The 19,399-nt window shown below is 41.0% G+C and overlaps 1 protein-coding gene across 2 annotated transcripts; it reads right to left on the reverse strand.

Annotated features, from left to right (window-relative positions):
* Nucleotides 1-2,544: 2,544 nt before the first annotated feature.
* Nucleotides 2,545-14,900, reverse strand: LOC111832888 (ADP-ribosylation factor 1-like). 2 transcript variants are annotated; one of them, XM_023790638.2, is made up of 5 exons: nt 14,743-14,900; nt 6,929-7,086; nt 5,577-5,687; nt 5,377-5,501; nt 2,545-5,125 (listed from the first exon to the last, which is right to left on the reverse strand). In XM_023790638.2, the coding sequence occupies exons 2-5, from the start codon at nt 7,074-7,076 to the stop codon at nt 4,964-4,966; spliced, it is 546 nt and encodes a 181-aa protein (XP_023646406.1). In that variant the 5' UTR covers nt 7,077-7,086; nt 14,743-14,900; the 3' UTR covers nt 2,545-4,963. The 2 variants fall into 2 exon arrangements, with proteins under 2 accessions (XP_023646406.1, XP_023646407.1); XM_023790639.2 differs by having other exon boundaries at nt 14,764-14,865.
* Between the last annotated feature and the right edge of the window lie 4,499 nt (nt 14,901-19,399).

Below are 19,399 nucleotides of genomic sequence, written 5' to 3' on the forward strand. Positions count from 1 at the left end.
TGCGTGAGCGTGAGTCTGAAGATGTCAGTGTCACGCCAGAGTAAATGCCATAAATGCTGTCATGACACGAAATTACCGCGCATTTTAACCTTTATACCGCGAACGCGTACTTGCGTAACAGACACAGGTATGTTACTCCCTTACTATATTTAACTTTCTGGAACATATACATGTCTATGGTTTGAGAATTAAGCGGCACTATAACAATACTTTGTGATATAAAACTGGCATTTCGCATAGAACTGGGTTCTGTGACAGAACTTCAGTCCACAACGCGCCGCAAAGACCTCTAGTTTCCTCCTTCGTAGCTCTGGGGCGCCATCGTACGTCGACCACGTGCCTACGGAGTTTGTGAAATCGAGCCAATAGCGCTGTCCTCTGGGGGTTTTAAGCCGCAGCCCATCAAACAAATTCTGGATAAACTGACAGATTTCGGATTGGGTTAACCCGCTAAATGATATCCTAGACTTTCAGTTCCTGGAACACTGATCTCGTGTTTGTCTGGTTATCATAGCAGGTGCACCCATAGGCGATTTTATCGGAGGTAAAATTCCACCCCCTACTGGTCAGAAAAAAAAATATTTTAACATTTGAACACATACTGCCTGGCTAAAAAAAAAAGTCGCAGAGTTTAATATTTTGTTGGGCCACTATTAACTTTGTGGTGCACATTCGTTAATGCATTGATGACATGTGCTTATGCTGCAAAACTTCATCCAGATTTGCATTCATTTCTCGTCAAGATCTTCTATTCATGATAGGCGAGTTGAACCACTCTGTAAAGTCATCAAATCTCAAAGATTTTCAATGAGGTTAAGGTCAAAACTCTGTGCTACCAAATTCATGTATGAAAATGATTCCTTGCGCTCCCTAAACTACTCTTTAGCAGTTGGAGCCGTATGAATCTTGGCCTTATCATCCAGGAATATGTCCATGCCTTTAGGTAAGAAAAAACCCATTGATGAGACAACCTGACCATTCAGTAGATTCAGGTATTCAGCTGACTTCACCTTATCGCTGCCTAACGTTGCTAAGCTTTAAAAAAGATCCTATCCTTAGCTTTTAAGTACCTGCTGATTTAAATTCAAGCGGTGACTTTTTTTTGGCCAGGCAGTATATTAGGATCAGTAACATTATATTATGTTGCAAAGTTTTATTTGAATATAAGGCTCGTGTTAGTTATATCAATGTGTAATAATAATTTATGTATTTACTATTTTCATGTGCAGCTTAGTTCAGCATAGCCTGTAATGAATCTCACCTTGCACCACCTGGAAAAAAAACCCTAGTTGCCTTTGGGAGTACCTCATGTCGCTTATAAAAAGGATGCTTAACTGCACACTGAAATCATGGTTCGACAAAAGAGCAATCACTTGTCAAAAACAGCTAAGAAGAGTACATATTATGCATTGTTCAGTCATATGGGGATTAAATGAAGATGAACCTATTGGTGCAAGGATGTGCATCTCTGTCAAAACATAAGCAGGAATTACCATGCCTAAAGCAAAGTTTCTTTTGTTTTTTTAACGGAGCACTCAACAAAAAACAACTATATCCTCAGGGCAGAGAGAGGAATACGAGATGATATGGAGGAAATTGGGTAAATCCTTTTTAATGACGGCTGCGTTTACTAATTTTGTCAAGTAAAATTGTAGTGTGCTGCATACAAATCCATACAATATATGACCTGTCATTATGAACGCAAGGAAGATATAAAGATGCTATACATATGCTTCCTCAAGAGAAACTGCAAAGCTTGTAATGGAAATAGCTGTACCCCTTTTAATAGCCTTTCCCTTTTATTCTTTAATTTGCTATTAACTCTTCTGAGATAAAAGTAAATCATTAACTTTTACATTATATTTCCATTCACAGGGGTATTCTTCAGATATTCTACCCCCACACATTGCCATTGGATATTTTCTTTTAATAAAGGAAATCAAGCATGGCAAAAACAGAAGCAGCAACTAAGAATGCAAATAAAAACAAAGGAAGGTAGTTTCAGAATGCTTCCAATTTAAATAAGCCTTACTACATTGCCTCCATATTGTCAAACATTTATACCTCTCTCGCCTATGGATACAAAACAGCATCTTTACTAATATGTAAAGGAAAAGATCAGTAATTGATTTTTGGGCATTGTAGGCAATTGTTATTGATACTTTATAGACACAATTCCGTACAGCAGCAGGTTCATCTTTTCATAGTGATGTTACTAGTGATTCTAACAAAGTGATTGTATTTTCAGTTACTGGAAAGCATGATATACTGCATCTACCAATCTAACCACAATGATGCACATTCTTATATTTTATCTTGATTTGCTGCTGAATAAATCCAAGATATGCATTCCAAAAAGTGAAAACCTCAGATATTTAGAGGGTTTACCAATTCATAATCTTCCAGGTTAATCTGAATTTGTTTAGTGGCATACAGCAGATGGGGCCCTGCTTAACTTTATTTTTTGGGATTTACAGCACAACATTTACAACAAAAGCAAATAATGCTTGAATTAATCACTATCTCAAAAGCCTACAAACAAACTGAAATAGAGATCTTTATTATAGTGCATTTTTTCAGATGTTACAAGATGGATTAAAAAAAGGCTAAAACAAAAGGAAAATTAACTCATTTGGGGAAAGGAATAAAAAAAAAAAAAAATCACACACACACACACAAACATTTATAAATTTCTCAAACTTAAAGCTTCACGTCTGAACCGTAATGGACCTACCTAAAATATATGCAATAAGGTATTTGTGATTCTCTCACTAATACTTGTAATTCAGATTTATGTGCTGTATGGCTTTTATGGTAGACAAAATAAAATGTCAAGATGAGGATCTTTGACTTACACCTGCATGTTTACAAAGCTGGGTGCATTTTACTTAAGTTTCTGCAGTTGCTCAGCTGTATGCAAAGACCACCCTCCCTCAAGAAGGTATTAACTGAAGATGAGATTTCTCAGCCACACACAGATAAGGTACGCAGAACATGCACTGTGGCCAAGTCGAAAATATAGCAAGTTTCAGGATAACATAATAGTTCCTGTCAACTAAGCTGATTAGGAACACAGAAGTTAACACAGAAATGCATTTCCCAACCTGCAGGTCATGAGTTTCTGCCTTTGCCGAAACCCAGACAAATCTGAAATGGCTGTCTGGATAATGCAGGGGCACAGAGCACAACAACCTATATAAGCTCCATTGAGATCAAGCAACGGGCTGCAATTTTTTCCTAGTCCAGCTTGAATTCTGCTACGTAGCTAATGTGCCTGAGTAACAGACTGTCCAGCCGGTCACAGATGATGAGAATGTGTCCTGTAGCTGTGTGATAATTATGAATTCAATGGAGAATCTCTTATGGGAAACATCAATCCTAAATTGTGATTGGTCATACAGCAGGTACATAGCAGGACTGTAATAAAGTCAAACACACACCCTATCACAATAATGAAATCATTAAAAATAATATATTGATCACTTAAGCCCCAGACCTCCAGCCTCAACTGTCCCTTTAACATGCTGCATGTTTCTGCAGCTCAGACCCAGCACCGCTGAAAACTATCCAAAAACCAACCGATCCCAGTTACCCCCACCTCCAAATATACCATATGATTACCACTGTACACCTGGCTCTCCAGACATGCCAACCAGAGGCAGGCATTCTGTACAAAAAAAACAGAAAATCCTGAAAAATAATAATAATAATAATAATTACACACAGAGTAGGAGCAGCTCTCTGAAAAGGCCTCCGTGTCCCAAAACACAACTAATTCAGCTCTCATTTGTATGATTACTAAAAAACAACAATTAGGTCCTAAATGAATTCAAGACATCCCACTGGGGTATACAGATCCTACAAGTCAAAAGCTTTCAAACAAGGCTCACCTGCCTGCTTCTCAAGGTTTTAAAGGGAGTATAATGGCCAAGTAGCATCCTAAGTAGCTTTGGATGCAAGTTTCTTACTTAATGGCCTTATATTAACTGTGTATGGAGTTCAGTGAAGTTCAAACCCATACCAAGAACTTCCTTTGTACTTCGAAATGTATAAATTCCAATGACTTCACTACAACCCGAGAATGAATCAGGTGAAGGAGCTGCTGTCAGTTGCATCCCCCAGGGACACCACCTTCAACCTGGTCTGGAAAGAGACGGCACAATCAGGTACCCAGTGGAATGTGGGCATGTGATTGTCAAGCCTGCCCTTCAGTAACTCACTAACCACTAATGCTTAGTAGCACTCAGGAGTGGCACCCCATATTACACAGTGCGCACAGCCTTTACAACCCTGACACTATTCTGTGTTTTTCCCCAATGTAGCTTTTCCAATAGACAAGTTTGTATTTAATAACAGAGGAAACCTCTATGCTGAACAGCTTGTGCTTTCTGGTCTCCAAATTAGAAAGGTAGTGTTCATAAGACAGACAGCTGCAAGATTCCTGGGATTTTTTTTTGCGACAGAAGACGGGGCGAAAAAAAGCAGGATTTTCAAGGATCAGGAGGAGGATCAAGGATGGAAAATGTCTTTGAATCTCTTTCAACCTGATACAGGTCACAAATTAGATTTTTTTATATATATATATTAAATTAAACTGGCTTACAGTTTCAACCATTTTAACATGCACATCTAAACACTGAAAACGGTGGTGCAGATCAGGTTCTCGTTCAGAGACGCCATCTTCCATCCTGGTTCCGCCCTCACACCGAGGTAATGACAGCTGAACCATCGCTCCCGTGGGAAGTGTGTAAAAGGCACGCTGGGGCTGCTCCCACTCGCAGCAGACAGAGAAACACACAGACACACACACAAGCACCCACACCCACAAGACATGTGTATTGGCCAGCAATAGGCCCAAAACAAGGAAACGAGGTGGTGGTGGTGGGGGGGGTGACAGAAGGAGAAGAAAACAGGGCCAGGGGCTGGAAGGGGCGTGTCCCTGACGCTCTGGAAGTGGAACGGATCATTTCTGGTTCTTGAGCTGGTTGGAGAGCCAGTCCAGGCCCTCATAGAGGCCATCGCCACTGGTGGCACATGTGGCCTGAATGTACCAATTGCGCTGCCGCAGGGCATGCAGGCCCAGTTTGTCTGTGATCTCTGCAGCATTCATCGCATTAGGCAGGTCCTGGAAGGGGCAGGGTTACGGTTAGGCAATGAACACCAGGGCAGGAAAATGGTAGAGTGCACTGCTTGGGCAGTCAGAATAGCAAGGATTTATGTTTGGCAAGATGTTAGATAATTGAATTTTAATTATGGTAGGTGCCAGATGGTAGATAAGGTGAAATTCTGACACTGTTAAATTACTGTTTTCCCTCTGATGTACAAAAGGTAACTACTACCCGACTCACTGGGCCACCACAGTGGCGGGAAACTCACCTGCTTGTTTGCAAAGACGAGAAGTACGGCGTCCCGTAGCTCGTCCTCTGCCAGCATGCGGGTCAGCTCCTCCCGTGCCTCGTTCACACGCTCCCTGTCGTTGCTATCCACCACGAAGATCAGGCCTACGGGGCAGAGGAACTAAGCGGGGAGCTGGCAGGCCAGGGAGGGGGCCTTGGAGGCAACGGGCTTTCACTCACCTTGTGTGTTCTGGAAATAGTGGCGCCACAGAGGCCGAATTTTGTCTTGACCGCCAACGTCCCACACAGTAAAGCTGATATTCTTGTACTCTACCGTTTCAACATTAAAACCTGTGAGGCGGCAAAAACATAATATATATCCATTTTTCCATCATTCACCAAAGGGCCCCCCCTGCACAGCCCAAAGCCTGTGTAGTGGCGCTGTATAGCTCAGCAGGTTGCAGATCCATGCCTGGATCAGGAAGATCACGGGTACACAGCCGTTAGGGTAATCATATCACTGTAGGGCTCATGGGCATGGCCCTTAACATCAACTGCTCCAGTGGGGTTGGCTGGCACTGCACTCTGACCCTAATGCCTGCTCTCACCTGAACATGGTGCCTGTGTTCCTCATGCAGAGAAAGTTGGGGTTTGTGAGAACAACACAAGTCCCTCACAGCAGAGTCCTGCACGGGTCCACTTTTGGAGACCCGCACCCGCCCGCATCCGCTCAGTGCAGCACCACACCTGCCCGTGCACCCGTGATTATTTCAAAGTTAAATCCGCACCCGCCCGGGCCCGTTAACATTCTGCCCGTACCCGTGATAAATTACACACAATAATTTTTTCTATGCACCTTTCAACGTGACAAGCGCTAGGCCTACATAAATTTTGAATTGAAACGAAAAAGTCAGTTTAACACAAAATCAAATCAGATAGATCTAAGCTATCCATACTGTGACGAGCGTGAAAGAGAACACAACGACACGCTTCAGCAAGGATTCAGACGTGTATGTGAATGTTATCTAATGGTGCGTTCATTTTTCTCTCGGGAACTTGGAAATTCCGAGTGACGTTTTTCGTGACGTTTCGTGATGTTTTCATCCGAGTTCCGACTTGGAGAGAAATAATCGAAAGCACCATAAGGTACCCCCGACATACTGAACACACTGTGATGATGACAATTTGTACATGATAGTCTAATACATAGATATTTTCGCTTATGTTATTTCTGCAGGCTACAATACTGTTTTGATTGACTTGCTACCCGCCCGTGTGTAATGAATTACCCGCCCGCATACCCGCCCGTAAAATTCCAGAACATTAAAATCTGCTCGTTTCAGCAACTATCTGCGGGTACCCAACTCGGTGCAGGACTCTGGCTCACAGGGATGAATAAAAGGCAGCTATTCTATTCACTTCTGTTCCATTTCTAGTTTTCGTTATTTATTCGACCCGTGTTGATATGCAGCTGCACAGAACAATCTGGGGTTAATAAACAGATGGAAGAAGTGAATAAAGCGTGTGTGTGTGTGTGTGTGTGTGGGGGGGGGGGTAATGAGAACCAGTGTAGCGGGAAAAGTGACACTCACCGATGGTGGGAATGGTGGTGACGATCTCTCCCAGCTTGAGCTTGTAGAGGATGGTTGTCTTCCCAGCTGCATCCAGCCCCACCATGAGGATTCTCATCTCCTTCTTCCCAAAAAGGCCCTTGAACAGGTTTGCAAAAACATTCCCCATCTTGGTTCTCCTGAGGAACAAAACCAAACAAAAAAACTAATTAAGAAAACAGGGAGTCATATGTAACAAGCATAGCAGCACTAAGTTTTTAACCAATGAGCATAACTACACAACTTTACTGATATTAACATTTTAACAATGCTTTTAAAATATAACACTGCAAATTTAACTAGAGATGCACTGATACCGATATTCGGATCGGTATCAGCGCCGATCCAGACCTGTTTGACGGATCGGGTATCGGCCATGCGTGACTGATCCACATCCTATACTTACTTATTTAGTTTTTGGCAATCAATTGCACGACAGCTCTTTCCCATTTTACATGTGTTTTTTTTGCGGCATTCAAATCGAATGCTATCGCTGCCCCTCAGTCGTTTTTTGCTACTCAGTGGGTGTGAGTAGTGACTTCCGCCTGCTGTGACGTCATGCACATACCCTTCGCAGTACGAGGAGCGTAAGATAAGACGTGATGACCTGGGAGTATTTTACGCTTTTAACAGAAACCAGCAGCACAGCGATTTGCAATCTATGTAAAAGTAGACAAATGTTTTGAGGTGGGAATAGCGTTTAATGGACAATCCCATTTAACAAAGCGCACGCATCTACAAGACAAAACAAAGCAATGAATGATTTGGGTGTCGCTAACTTAATTGGACTGTTTCGCAAACTCGCTGCAGCTTGTGATACAAGAGGGGCTGCCATCACAACAAAAGTGTAACTGCTCTGACGCCAATGGGAGAAAAACTGTTAAAATTTTAAGCATTGGCCACTTGTGTATACTTGCTTTGAAGATATTCATATTGAACTGCAAATGCCTCAAAAACGCTTAAAACAAATGAGGTGAAACAGTGCGCTATGAATGTTCGTAGTAGCCTAATTAAATATTTTTTGTCATATATTTTTTCCATCTGTATTTACTAGCTTATAAAAATTATACATAAAGTATAACAAAGTAAAAAGAGCTCTTGTATCGGAATCTGTATCGGTATCGCCAGTTGTGTATCGGAATCGAATCGGAACTGAAAAAATGTGGATCGCCCATCTCTAAATTTAACCATGAAACAGAAACCCAGTAATCTGAAACAGCATTATGCATTACGTTAAATTTAGATTAGAACAGATGATGTATTTTAAGACATACAATACAACCATACAATACATGTATCAACTAACAACTTTAGAGAAATTGCTGATAGGTCCTTCCTAAAATCAGAGATTTAAGCATAGGGTGTTCGTTTTCAGTTTTGCTTTTTGGATTAGCTACACAGAAAAAAAGGATCCTCAGAAAATTTAAATCAGCCACAATGATCAGAAACCCCCACAGCTCGTATGACACGTGAAGACACTGAGGGGTTAATGAATTTGCAGTTTGCCTGTTTGTCTACATTAAAAAAAAAACTTTACCAACTACCTTTGGTTTTCTGCAGGTGATAATCATATTGGCACTCTGAGTGACCAGGTGGGAATCCACACTTTTCTTAAATGGAGCTGTATTTTTTTTAAGTACATTTTGAAATTATTTTTCGGTAACACTTTACTTAAAGTAGTCATCATAATGGATTATAGATATTCATAATATGTTGTGATGCATTCATAAAGTATTACAAACACGGCAACTATTTATAAAAAGGCATGACATTAAAGCCATGTTTATTATGCATTATGGATGCTGTCTGGAGCTCTCATCTATAATGCACTATAGATACTTCAAAATGCCTTATAATAGTCAGTATGATGGTCTTTCACATCTTCTGTACACCATGCCAACACAGACCTTTAGATAATGGGCATACTAATGTATCCAGACACCTACTTTTCAGTACTAAATGGACGTTTACTTACACCCACAATTTGATGTTAGTGAGTGTTATTGCGACTAAAATATTGGGCCTTTCACGATAATTAGGTTATCAACTTATCGCATGATATACAAGCATAACCGATAATTTTTTTCTGACCTCGATATTGCCAAATTGTGTTTACATAAGAATGAATGCCCCTGACATTTTAGACAGTTACACTGCTTCCACCCTCTCATCTGCTCTCTGTGCTGTAGGTGTGGCTCAGGGCTGAGTGATACTTTACATGAAAATGTGCAGCCTGCAGCCTGTGCATCTCAGGGCCAGACTGCCCACGATCCTGAATGTTCATATTTCCAGTACCAACGTGCCAGACAAAGCTGCTTTTAAAAGTTACATTTATAAAGTATGGTACGGATGCTATAAGAAGTTTTTTTTTCTAAAACTGACCACGTACTATGTCCTTACAGTATGCAAGGCAGGGTTATAATCTTTAATGAAAACATTTCCATAAACTGAAATAAAATAGCTACAATCAGACACAAACTATAAATATAGGTTCCAAAACGAACAAAGAAAAAAGCAAACATCAAATATTTCCCACTATCATTTTAAAATACTATTTAGTTAAAGTAATGATTTGTGTCTTTTGGCCAGTTCTGCAATGAACTTGAACCATAGAAATGGTAAACGGCACCACGCTGTGACATTTTGTAGTAGCCAGCAAAGTACTACAACTTTCCTTCTATCCCAGAAGTAAAATATAGAACTAGATTTAGATCTTTAAAATAGAAACTAATGAAAGTACACCTAAAACTAAGTCTAAACAATAACAACACTGACGACGACAAAAAAAAAAAAAAAAAAACATACATGGGTATTAGGAATGGGCAATATTGTATCTTTTACGATATACCGGGAAAAAAAATCCCCATGATAATGATCACTGCGATAACAATAAACTAGTTATGTACCAGTGCACTGCTCATTTTCACAGTATGCATGCACATTGTCAAAATAGTAAATGATTTTTCACCTGCTTTCCACTTCTAAGAGTGGTGTTCTTTTAATGAGGCATGGCCGGGTGCAATGACATTGAACTGCCTTAGACTCACAAACACCATGTTTAAAGTCAGTGGCGCATTATTAAACGGTATTGAACGGTATTTTATTTTATTTATATACATTTTATTATAGAGTACAACTGGTCTATTAATGTAATCATACTTTCAATAAAATACCAAAAGAACAACTATATATTTTAAGTAAAGAACAAACCGTATCATTAAATAAAACCTTTCAAGCCCTCTAGACTGTATGCAGAGTTAGATTTGTAGCCAAATAGACAGTGTTGAATTGTAATATTTTTTATTGTCATTTATATTATTACAATACATACCAGGAAATATCATGATAAAACTAAATCCATACTGCTCATCCCTAATGGGTATGTGGCATTGTAGTACTACTGTATTTTATTTTAGTTTGTAGCCATCTGGGAGTCTTTACAATCCTGTAGCAAGAAATCACATAGAAGTGGTCATTGTCAACACACCACAGCACACAGTGCGCAACAACGAAATGTGTCCTCTGTATTTAACCCATATGTGACTTTCATGACATAGCAGGGGGCAGCTAATTCAGCGCCCGGGGAGCAGTGCTTGGGGGCGGTACCTTGCTCTGGGTACCTCAGTGGTGCATTGCCTGATTGCTGGTCGGGGATTCAAACCTGCAATCTTTCAATTACAAGTGCACTTCCTTAACCATCAAACCACCACTGCCCCATAAGTGCCGGTATTGCCAGACATTATCATTCAATCAGACTTCCAGTTACTTTTCCTCTGTCCAATGAACGATCAAAGTTGGTTTGCATCACTGAGCAGAGCCTCCGTAAAACTGGGTTGGCAGTATACCCAAAAGTTAGTAACGTGTATAAATTCAGCATATTCTTATGTTATATTAAATTAGGTTAGCAGAGCATGCGACATACTACTGTTTCAGAATACAATGGAAGCGATAAGCACTGAAGCGGCGGTGAAGACAGCTCAGCAGCCATATCATCTTCTGAAACAGATACTGTGGATAAACAAGGTAAAAAGACATTGGTGGTGTGGTGGTACTTTTTGCAGTTTAAAGTCCGACACATTTATCAAACAATAAGGATACTTCCGAATTTATACAGATTACTAACTTTTGGCTATCACAATATGCCTTTCATTTGAATTTTAGGCCTACTACTAATCTGCTTAACAAATTGTGGGTGTAAGTAAACATCCGTATGGGACTGAAAAGCAGGCTTCCAAACAAATTGGTATGGCCATTATCTAAAGCCCTGCCAACACTTCCCTCATTGCATGTTTCTTTGCCCCAGAAGACCTTGATCACCAAAATGGTCTGAAAACAACCTCTCTACCTAAATGGTACGCAAAAGCAACCTAGCTGGCCCTTGTAAGTATTCTGTGACATTTCTGCCCAGCCATGTTTTGTTTTCATCCCTGGGCCCGTCAATGCAACAGCTAAACTACAGTAATAGAGACAGTGCTGAGAATCACATTCCAGCTGTCGGCTCAACGGCCCCTGACTAAATGGCTCTGCCATCCGAAACACACAAGCGCAGCTCTGCTGCCGTACAGATAATGCACGGTCGACCTTCCCTGCTGGGCTCACCGCTCAACCTGCCTGCTCTGTCCATGCTGTGGGTTCATCATCAAAACCGCACGCTGGGGAAACCTGACCCCACTGTCATTCAGGTTGACTCTGAGGGGAGGAAGACATCCCAGCAACTAACATGGCTGCTCAGGACAGAGAGTGAGAGGCTCGAAGGTAAGTAAATAAGAACAAAACCTTAAGTGAAGAAGTGCTGAGTTTCATAAAGCACATTTACAAACGTTAAGCAAAAGCTTAAGTGTCTTCATCCCCCAACACTCAGCGAGCGCAGCTAAGTCAGACCGCCTGCAAACTGCTCTCCTCACTGCCCAGGAGTATCGTTTACCTGAGCAGAAATGCTACACCTGTAAGTTAATCGGGAGAGAGGTCAGCATTAACGCAAGAGACAGCAAAACCCGGAAACTAACAGTCCTTTATCAAATTTTAAACAAGGTCTGGAAAGCACCTCTTTCCAAACCCACAGTGGCTGCCAAAGGGTTATGACAACTTCATTAAGAAAGAGGGCCCTCCCAAAAGAAAATGGCCGACATCTCTATGCTGGCAGCGCATGGTGGGAAATGAAATTGAAGTCATACTGAAACAGTTCAGTTCTGGTTTTCTGTTTAAATTGAGCAGTTTACAACAGGGTTATGAAGGCTACAGTGCAGCCTCATGACAAATAGTAAAGACACACTATTATATTCAAAAATGAGGCTATTGGCTTCCCACGTCAGACTAACCAATCCAGAGGGAAAACAGGAAATAAGTTCCAGAAGTCGGACACCCATCTTCCTGGTCATGCCGACTGCTGGTGATTCCTAATGGTTGTCACCGTCTAGGGAGACTTCCTGAAGCTACACACAAAAACTCTGCAGAAATTATTTGCTGTGTCAGTGGTACACTTTCCAAGCATATACCAGACACATAATGTGTCATGAGAGTCTCTTGTGACAATGTTTTTTTTGTAACAGATCCTGGTGTACAGCAAAATACACACATAGAAAATGACAGTTTACTATATTAAGCTATTCATTAAACACCCAGGTCCTCATCATTCAGCCATTCAAAAACTAGAACAATAATTCAATCCAATGACAAGTGGCAGTTCTTCCCAAACACATTGCCAAATTTCCTATGCCTTGTCTTCCGCTATACAGATGAAAGAGGCATGTGATGGGTGTGCCATTATCTCTTCTACCTCATACATTTGCCTACTCTGGTCCTAAGTGGAAAGTAATATCCAATGCCAAGTATGGAACTACATTTTTATGAGAAAGAAAATTGGAATACCCCACCTGACTCTACTAGCTAAAACCACATTAGACTAAGGTTCTTTGACATTACAGTCATTGATGAAAAGACAATACTTCTCATGAAATCACACTGCTAGTCTACCTCTTTATTGAGATGACTACTGGTAGAGAAGACCTTAACTATAGGATTGGGAAAATGATAAAGACAGGTGTGCATTTAGCTGGCCAGTAACATTCAAGCTTGATATAAAAAGTGACATTTGACCTCGAAGGGACACATGGCTCTGCCTGACATTTCATCAGCAACATTTCAACATATAGTTTTGAAAAAATAGGGCTTTTAAAGACCAGTCTGCAAAGGGTTAATATAAAACACCTCGAATAGAACTATTAAGAGAACATCTCCAAATAAATCATTCTGTTGTTCAATTTCATTTAAAGCTGCAATGCAAAGGCTAATTGCACAGACTTAGTTTTATATCAGTCTAATAACATATAACAGTTTTATCAAACTCCTAGACTGGACCACACCAGAGACATCCTTAATATCCCCTAGGATTAATAAACTTTGTCTGTCTATCAGAAAGGCTTTGTGAATGACTGGTCATTTGGGTGTACTCCACGACTTGCAAAACTGTTTTTCATATACAAGGACCTTTAACTATCACACCAATATACTGTTTCTCCACACAAGAGGGGCTAGTAACAGCAGGAAGTTAGTTAACCTTGTGGAAATCTAGAAAGCATTCCTTGAGAAATTGTCAGCAAAACACTCTCTGCTCTGGACACCTCAGAACCACCCACTCCCATAAAAAAATATAAATGTAGCATAAATCAGACCCAATAAAGTAAAGCACCATGTGCAACAATGTCCAGAGGAAACAGAATCAATTGACAAGTAAAGAATTACTCAAGTACAATATCAATTTTCCATGCTCATTTTGATCACAGCTGCAGTTCTTGGTGAGCAGTTAATGACCAACATCAGCAAACTAGCCACCTCATTATTAATGCTGAGCATTACCTAAGACATCGCTGAGGAAAACTCAAGATCATAACGTGATCTATAAATTGCCCACAATATTTGATTCTGTGAGTAAATGTGAGCATGTGTGCACCTTTCTATGAACTGACATCCCATTCAACTGTACCCCTGCTTTGTGCCCAGTGCTACCCGAAAGGTCCAGGAGAAGATAGGGGGAGATTAAATCAAAACGTCTACTCATAGTTTAACACGAATCAACATGCTCAGTCATGGAAAGAGAAAAGACAGCTCACTACCTCCAACAACCTGCAGTGCAACCGAAATACAGGAGAGTCTATCCAAACGAGAAGTTACACCCCGGCTTGGAGTTTTTATTTTCGTTATTCATCACAGAAGATGAGGAGGGAGATGTGAATGTAGTGTTTCTAAAAAGCATATACAAGTCATGTGACTAAAATTGTTACCGAGCAACGAGGCCTACACAAAGTTATTAAATTGTACTAATCGAGTCGACCTTTACCACCAGTCGTCAATAAGATACGGAGAAGTAACATAAATGAGCAGCGAAGCCGGACATCGTGCGGCAAGTCCACGACTCCCCACAGCAGCTCAGTAAGTCATTAGCTACCCGGCTACCCCGAGCCCGCGTTAATATTTCATTTGACACGCACGGGACCAGATTCAGAGATATATCAAAATAGTACAACGATAAAAATATGTATACAGGATTCCAGCCCACAAATGTAACTTCCTCCAGAGAAACTTTGTGTCTTTAGCTAAGCCGGCAACTCCACCGGTAGTTAACACCCATTCGACGGACGTTAGCGGTCCGCCTATGTAAGGCCAACCGGTGCGGGGAAACCCGCGACTTTATTAAACCCTGCCATAAGCAGCGGTGATCCATACACAGCGCTACAATCGCACAGGTAATTACCTACAAGCGCGATGTAAAAACGTCTATTAAAATTATATATAATCACCGTGAAGACTGGACTTCTTACTCTTTCTGTTGCGGTCCACTTCTCCGGTAACAACAAAATGGCGCATTTCGCAAACCCAGAAGACAGCCGAGTCATAGACCCTAACCCACCGCGCCGCCCTCCAATCCCAGCACGCACAGTAAGAGGTAAGCCCCGCCTTCCGATCCCGTTAACCTATGGGCATCCTTTAAAGGATAACACGGGTGGGGACGGAGACTGAACCGTTCCTGCCAACGAAATATGGGACGTGAAAAGATTCCTCGCACTAGGAAGCGGAGCTGAGTGCACGCCCTGTTCTTTAATAATTCCAGCTTCCGGCGGATTTCGGATATCTGCAGACAAGGTGTCGCGTCAGTACGGACTCTATATGTAATGCTTTTAACTGTAGCGTTCGGGTTTTAATATTCTGTTACCCTGCAGAATGTTTTTCGGTCGGATCTCCTGTAGAAAGGCAGTATTACGAGCGAAGGCGGGTTATTCAATGCAACCATTCCTTTGTCGAAATTGCTACAGTTGTTTGTGGTACCATATTGTTGGGAGAAAACAGTGCGCCTTAAATATGCCCGTCTACCCATATCCTCTTACTCATTACTCAGCCTGGGGCTTCTGTCGGGAAGCAAAGGACACCCGGTCAGGGATGGCAGTCCATGGTTCGCGGTCTGGTTAATCTTGTAACGTGTTGGCAATACTATAGAAAGCCACTAGAGGGCAAGAAGTACTCGTGAATTAGCAGCTGTAAATTGTGGAGACCTTTGCTAGTTTTACAGTCCAGGATTACTTCTGGCATCTTAATTTGTCTTGGCAATGCTGTTCAAAAAAAGGACACATTTTTTGATACTATTGAGGCAGCATGACATGATAGTAATACTTTCTGAGTGACGTTTCATTCCCTGCACCTCTTGCTGTATGCGGTACATTGATAAATAGACTTTGATTTGATAAGCATTTTCGGACCAGTTTTGCTTTGCAAATTCTGAAGCCTATTGGAAAGTTCTTATTGTTCCCTGTATAGTCGGCCTCCTGATTACAGTGCATGGCACATTTAGAAGCTGTCAAATATCACCTTATAACGTCACAAACCTTCATCTATACCCAGCACTACTTGCATCTGCAGGCATGTTTGACATACAGTTGTGTTCAAAATTATTCAACCCCCAATGCTGTAAAGGGTTTTAGGGAATTCAGTGTACATTTGTAATTGTGTTCAGAATGAAATCTTACAAGGACTTTTTAAAGAACCAAATGCAACTAAAATAGGGTTGCAAAATTCTGGAAATTTTCCGTTTAGTTCCCATATATTCCCATTAATTCACATGGAAAGTTTCCATCTTGGAATACTTCCAAAATTCCCCAGCTTAACTTCCCATGGAATGGAAAGTTTCTGGAAAGTTTATGGGAAAATTTCTGCCCCTTTGCAACCCTAAACTAAAATGACATCAATTGTTTTTGTAATACAGTATTAAATGTTTTTTTTTGTGATTTCTTCATTGACACAATTATTCAACCCCTTAAAGGCTACCACTCTTAAGAACAGAGGTTCATTCAAGTGTTTTCGATCAGGTATTGAAAACACCTGTGGATGTCAACGAGCAGCAATCAAGCATAATAAGCACCAATTAGGCAGATTTAAAATGACTGTGATACTCAGCTCCTTCTAGACATTTACTGGTGTGTTTACAAACATGGTGAAGTCAAGAGAATGGTCCAGGAAGACAAGAGAAGAGGTGATTTCTCTTCACAAGAAGGGCAATGGCTATAAGAAGATTGCAAAGATGTTAAACATTCCAAGAGAGACCATAGGAAGCATCATTCGCAAATTCAAGGCAAAGGGCACTGTTGAAACGCTACCTGGTCGTGGCAGAAAGAAGATGCTGACTTCGACTGCTGTGCGCTACCTGAAGCGCAAAGTGGAGAAAAGTCCCCGTGTGACTGCTGAGGAACTGAGAAAAGATTTGTTAGATGCGGGTACTGAAGTTTCAGCTCAGACAATAAGGCGTATACTGCGTAATGAAGGCCTCCATGCCAGAACTCCCAGGCGCACCCCCTTGCTGTCTCCAAAGAATAAGAAGAGTCGACTGCAGTATGCCACAAGTCATGTGGACAAACCACAAAAGTTTTGGGATAGTGTTCTGTGGACTGATGAAACAAAATTAGAACTGTTTGGGCCCATGGATCAACGCTATGTTTGGAGGAGGAAGAACAAGGCCTATGAAGAAAAGAACACCTTGCCTACTGTGAAGCATGGTGGGGGGTCAATCATGCTTTGGGGCTGTTTTGCTTCTGCAGGTACAGGGAAGCTTCAACGTGTGCAAGGTACCATGAATTCTCTTCAGTACCAGGAGATATTGGAAGAAAATGTGATGCAGTCCGTCACAAACCTGAGGCTTGGGCGACGTTGGACCTTTCAACAAGACAATGATCCCAAGCATACCTTCAAGTCCACTAGAGCATGGTTGCAGATTAAAGGCTGGAACATTTTGGAGTGGCCATCGCAGTCACCAGACTTAAAACCGATTGAGAACCTCTGGTGGGACTTAAAGAAAGCAGTTGCTGCGCGCAAGCCTAAGAATGTGACTGAACTGGAGGCTTTTGCCCATGAAGAATGGGCTAAGATACCTGTAGATCGCTGCAAGACACTTGTGTCAAGCTATGCTTCACGTTTAAAAGATGTTATAACTGGAAAAGGATGTTGTACTAAGAATGAATGTCACTTGGGGGTTGAATAAAACTGATAATGATGTGAGCACAGAAAAGACATTTGTGGTTATTTCATTATAAATGTTATGTTATATTTGTCTGACTTACAAGTGCCTCTTTGATTTAATTGTAAACAAGATGACTGAAATGATCAAAATCAATGTCAAACTGGCCAAAACACTCAATTTCAGTGGGGGGTTTCCAGCTCCATTTTACAGTAATTAAGTACACAACAACCATATTATTGTTGTACTATACATTGATGTATAGTATTACATCTACATAAGAGGGCACCGCCTATTACAGCTATCCTACATTTTAAAACTGAGGGGGTGGGGGGGGGGTTGGTGGAGCTTGGTGGCTTGCTGGTTAGGGAAGTGTGCTTTTGATTGAAAGGTTGCTGGTTCAAATCCCTGCCCAGTAAGTTACCACCTCCAAGTGCTGCTCAGCTTACTGCTTATGGAAGCGTGCTTGTGATGGAACGGGTGCTAGTTCAAATCCCTACCCAGTAAGGTTCCACCTCCAGGTCCTGAATTAGCTGTCCTCTGCTATGTCACACATGGGCTAAATGCAGAGGACATATTTCCTTGTTGTGTGCTCTGGTGTGTTAATTAATCACTTCAATTTACAGTACTATGATCTTGGTGGGGGAGAACACTACCTTAGCTATTTTTTTCCCCACTAGGTGGGGCTGTATCCTCTTTTTTCACAGTTATCTTTTACATGGAATTCTAACAAAATCAGGACATTTGGTTGACGGATTTTGGAAAACAGATTAATCCAATAACAGTACAGTCATGCCATATAAACAGGAGATAACTCTCATTTCTTTGCTGTGAGCATACTCACGTGTTGGTGGAATAAGAAAAATGACCCTTGGAGTGATCAGTATACTTTTATAATAGAAGCAAAATAATATGAAACATTTATCGGCATGTGCAATAAAATGCATTACATGATTTGTGCTAATATATAAAATATTGGTTGAGACTCCAAGTGGAGTTTTCTGTTGTACCTTTCATAAAGGTCCTGACCAGCACTGCCTATACAAGGTACATAATATGAATTATTTATAAAAGAAATTGAATTGTATGCTACCTGTCACCCTATACCTGCAAAATGGGTGAATGGATGTTAATTTCCCTGCCTTCCACATCAAGTTGTTTTCTAGGAAATGATCACAGTATCTGTATCTAGTAACATGAGTTGAGAGAGAGAGAGAGAGATTAGGTATCTGTATCTTTGTGGGATTATCCATTCATTTCTATGGGCAATAACCATAATTACAGCTATGACGACCATAACCCTTACCCAGCCCTAACCTTAACCATAACAACCATAACCAAACAAAATCCATTTTTAGTTTTGTGATTGCATTCACAATTTTTTTTTTTTATAAAATTCAGTTTCCCCTTATGGGGACCAAAAAACTGTCCTCACAAGGTCAAAATAATAGATTTTTATCATGTTGTGGGGACATTTGGTTGGCCCCTATAATGTAATATATACATGACCCTCACACACACAAATTACTTCTAGAATTTCTCATTCAGATGCAAAGTCTGCCTACGTTCATGAGAGACAGACGACCAGTAATTAAATATAAGAAAATGTGGGGTCTTTTAATTTTTCTACAAGTAGGCCTACTCTGAAATAAGAATGTTGATATTTTGAGTCGATGTTACTGTTATTTTAATCGTATCTGTATAGGTGACGTTAAGTAGTCGTACAGTGATATTTTCACTGCAGACATGTGCCTCCGGGTGTGAACAAATTACCTATATATGTGGTGTTTATTGAACTAAAACTGTGCACGTGAATATCTTAAAAATGTATACCTGAGTGCCAAATTACGCGTATGCGCCGTAAAACGGGAAGCGGTTCGTTAAGAAAGGTGTGGGCGGGGCATCGCATGAATCGAGCCAACAGGAGAGCGGCGTGATGCCCAAAGACCACGCCT

Source organism: Paramormyrops kingsleyae, chromosome 5, assembly GCF_048594095.1.
Source record: "Paramormyrops kingsleyae isolate MSU_618 chromosome 5, PKINGS_0.4, whole genome shotgun sequence".
Taxonomy (NCBI): domain Eukaryota; kingdom Metazoa; phylum Chordata; class Actinopteri; order Osteoglossiformes; family Mormyridae; genus Paramormyrops; species Paramormyrops kingsleyae.

Bases quoted from the DNA above. Each gene is read 5' to 3' on its own strand.
- LOC111832888 (XM_023790638.2), bottom strand. From the start codon at position 7,076: ATGGGGAATGTTTTTGCAAACCTGTTCAAGGGCCTTTTTGGGAAGAAG. The intron at 5,688-6,928 runs GTGAGTGTCACT...GCCGCCTCACAG, and splicing joins CACCACCATTCCCACCATCG to GTTTTAATGTTGAAACGGTA. The intron at 5,502-5,576 runs GTGAGTGAAAGC...TCTGCCCCGTAG, and splicing joins CTATTTCCAGAACACACAAG to GCCTGATCTTCGTGGTGGAT.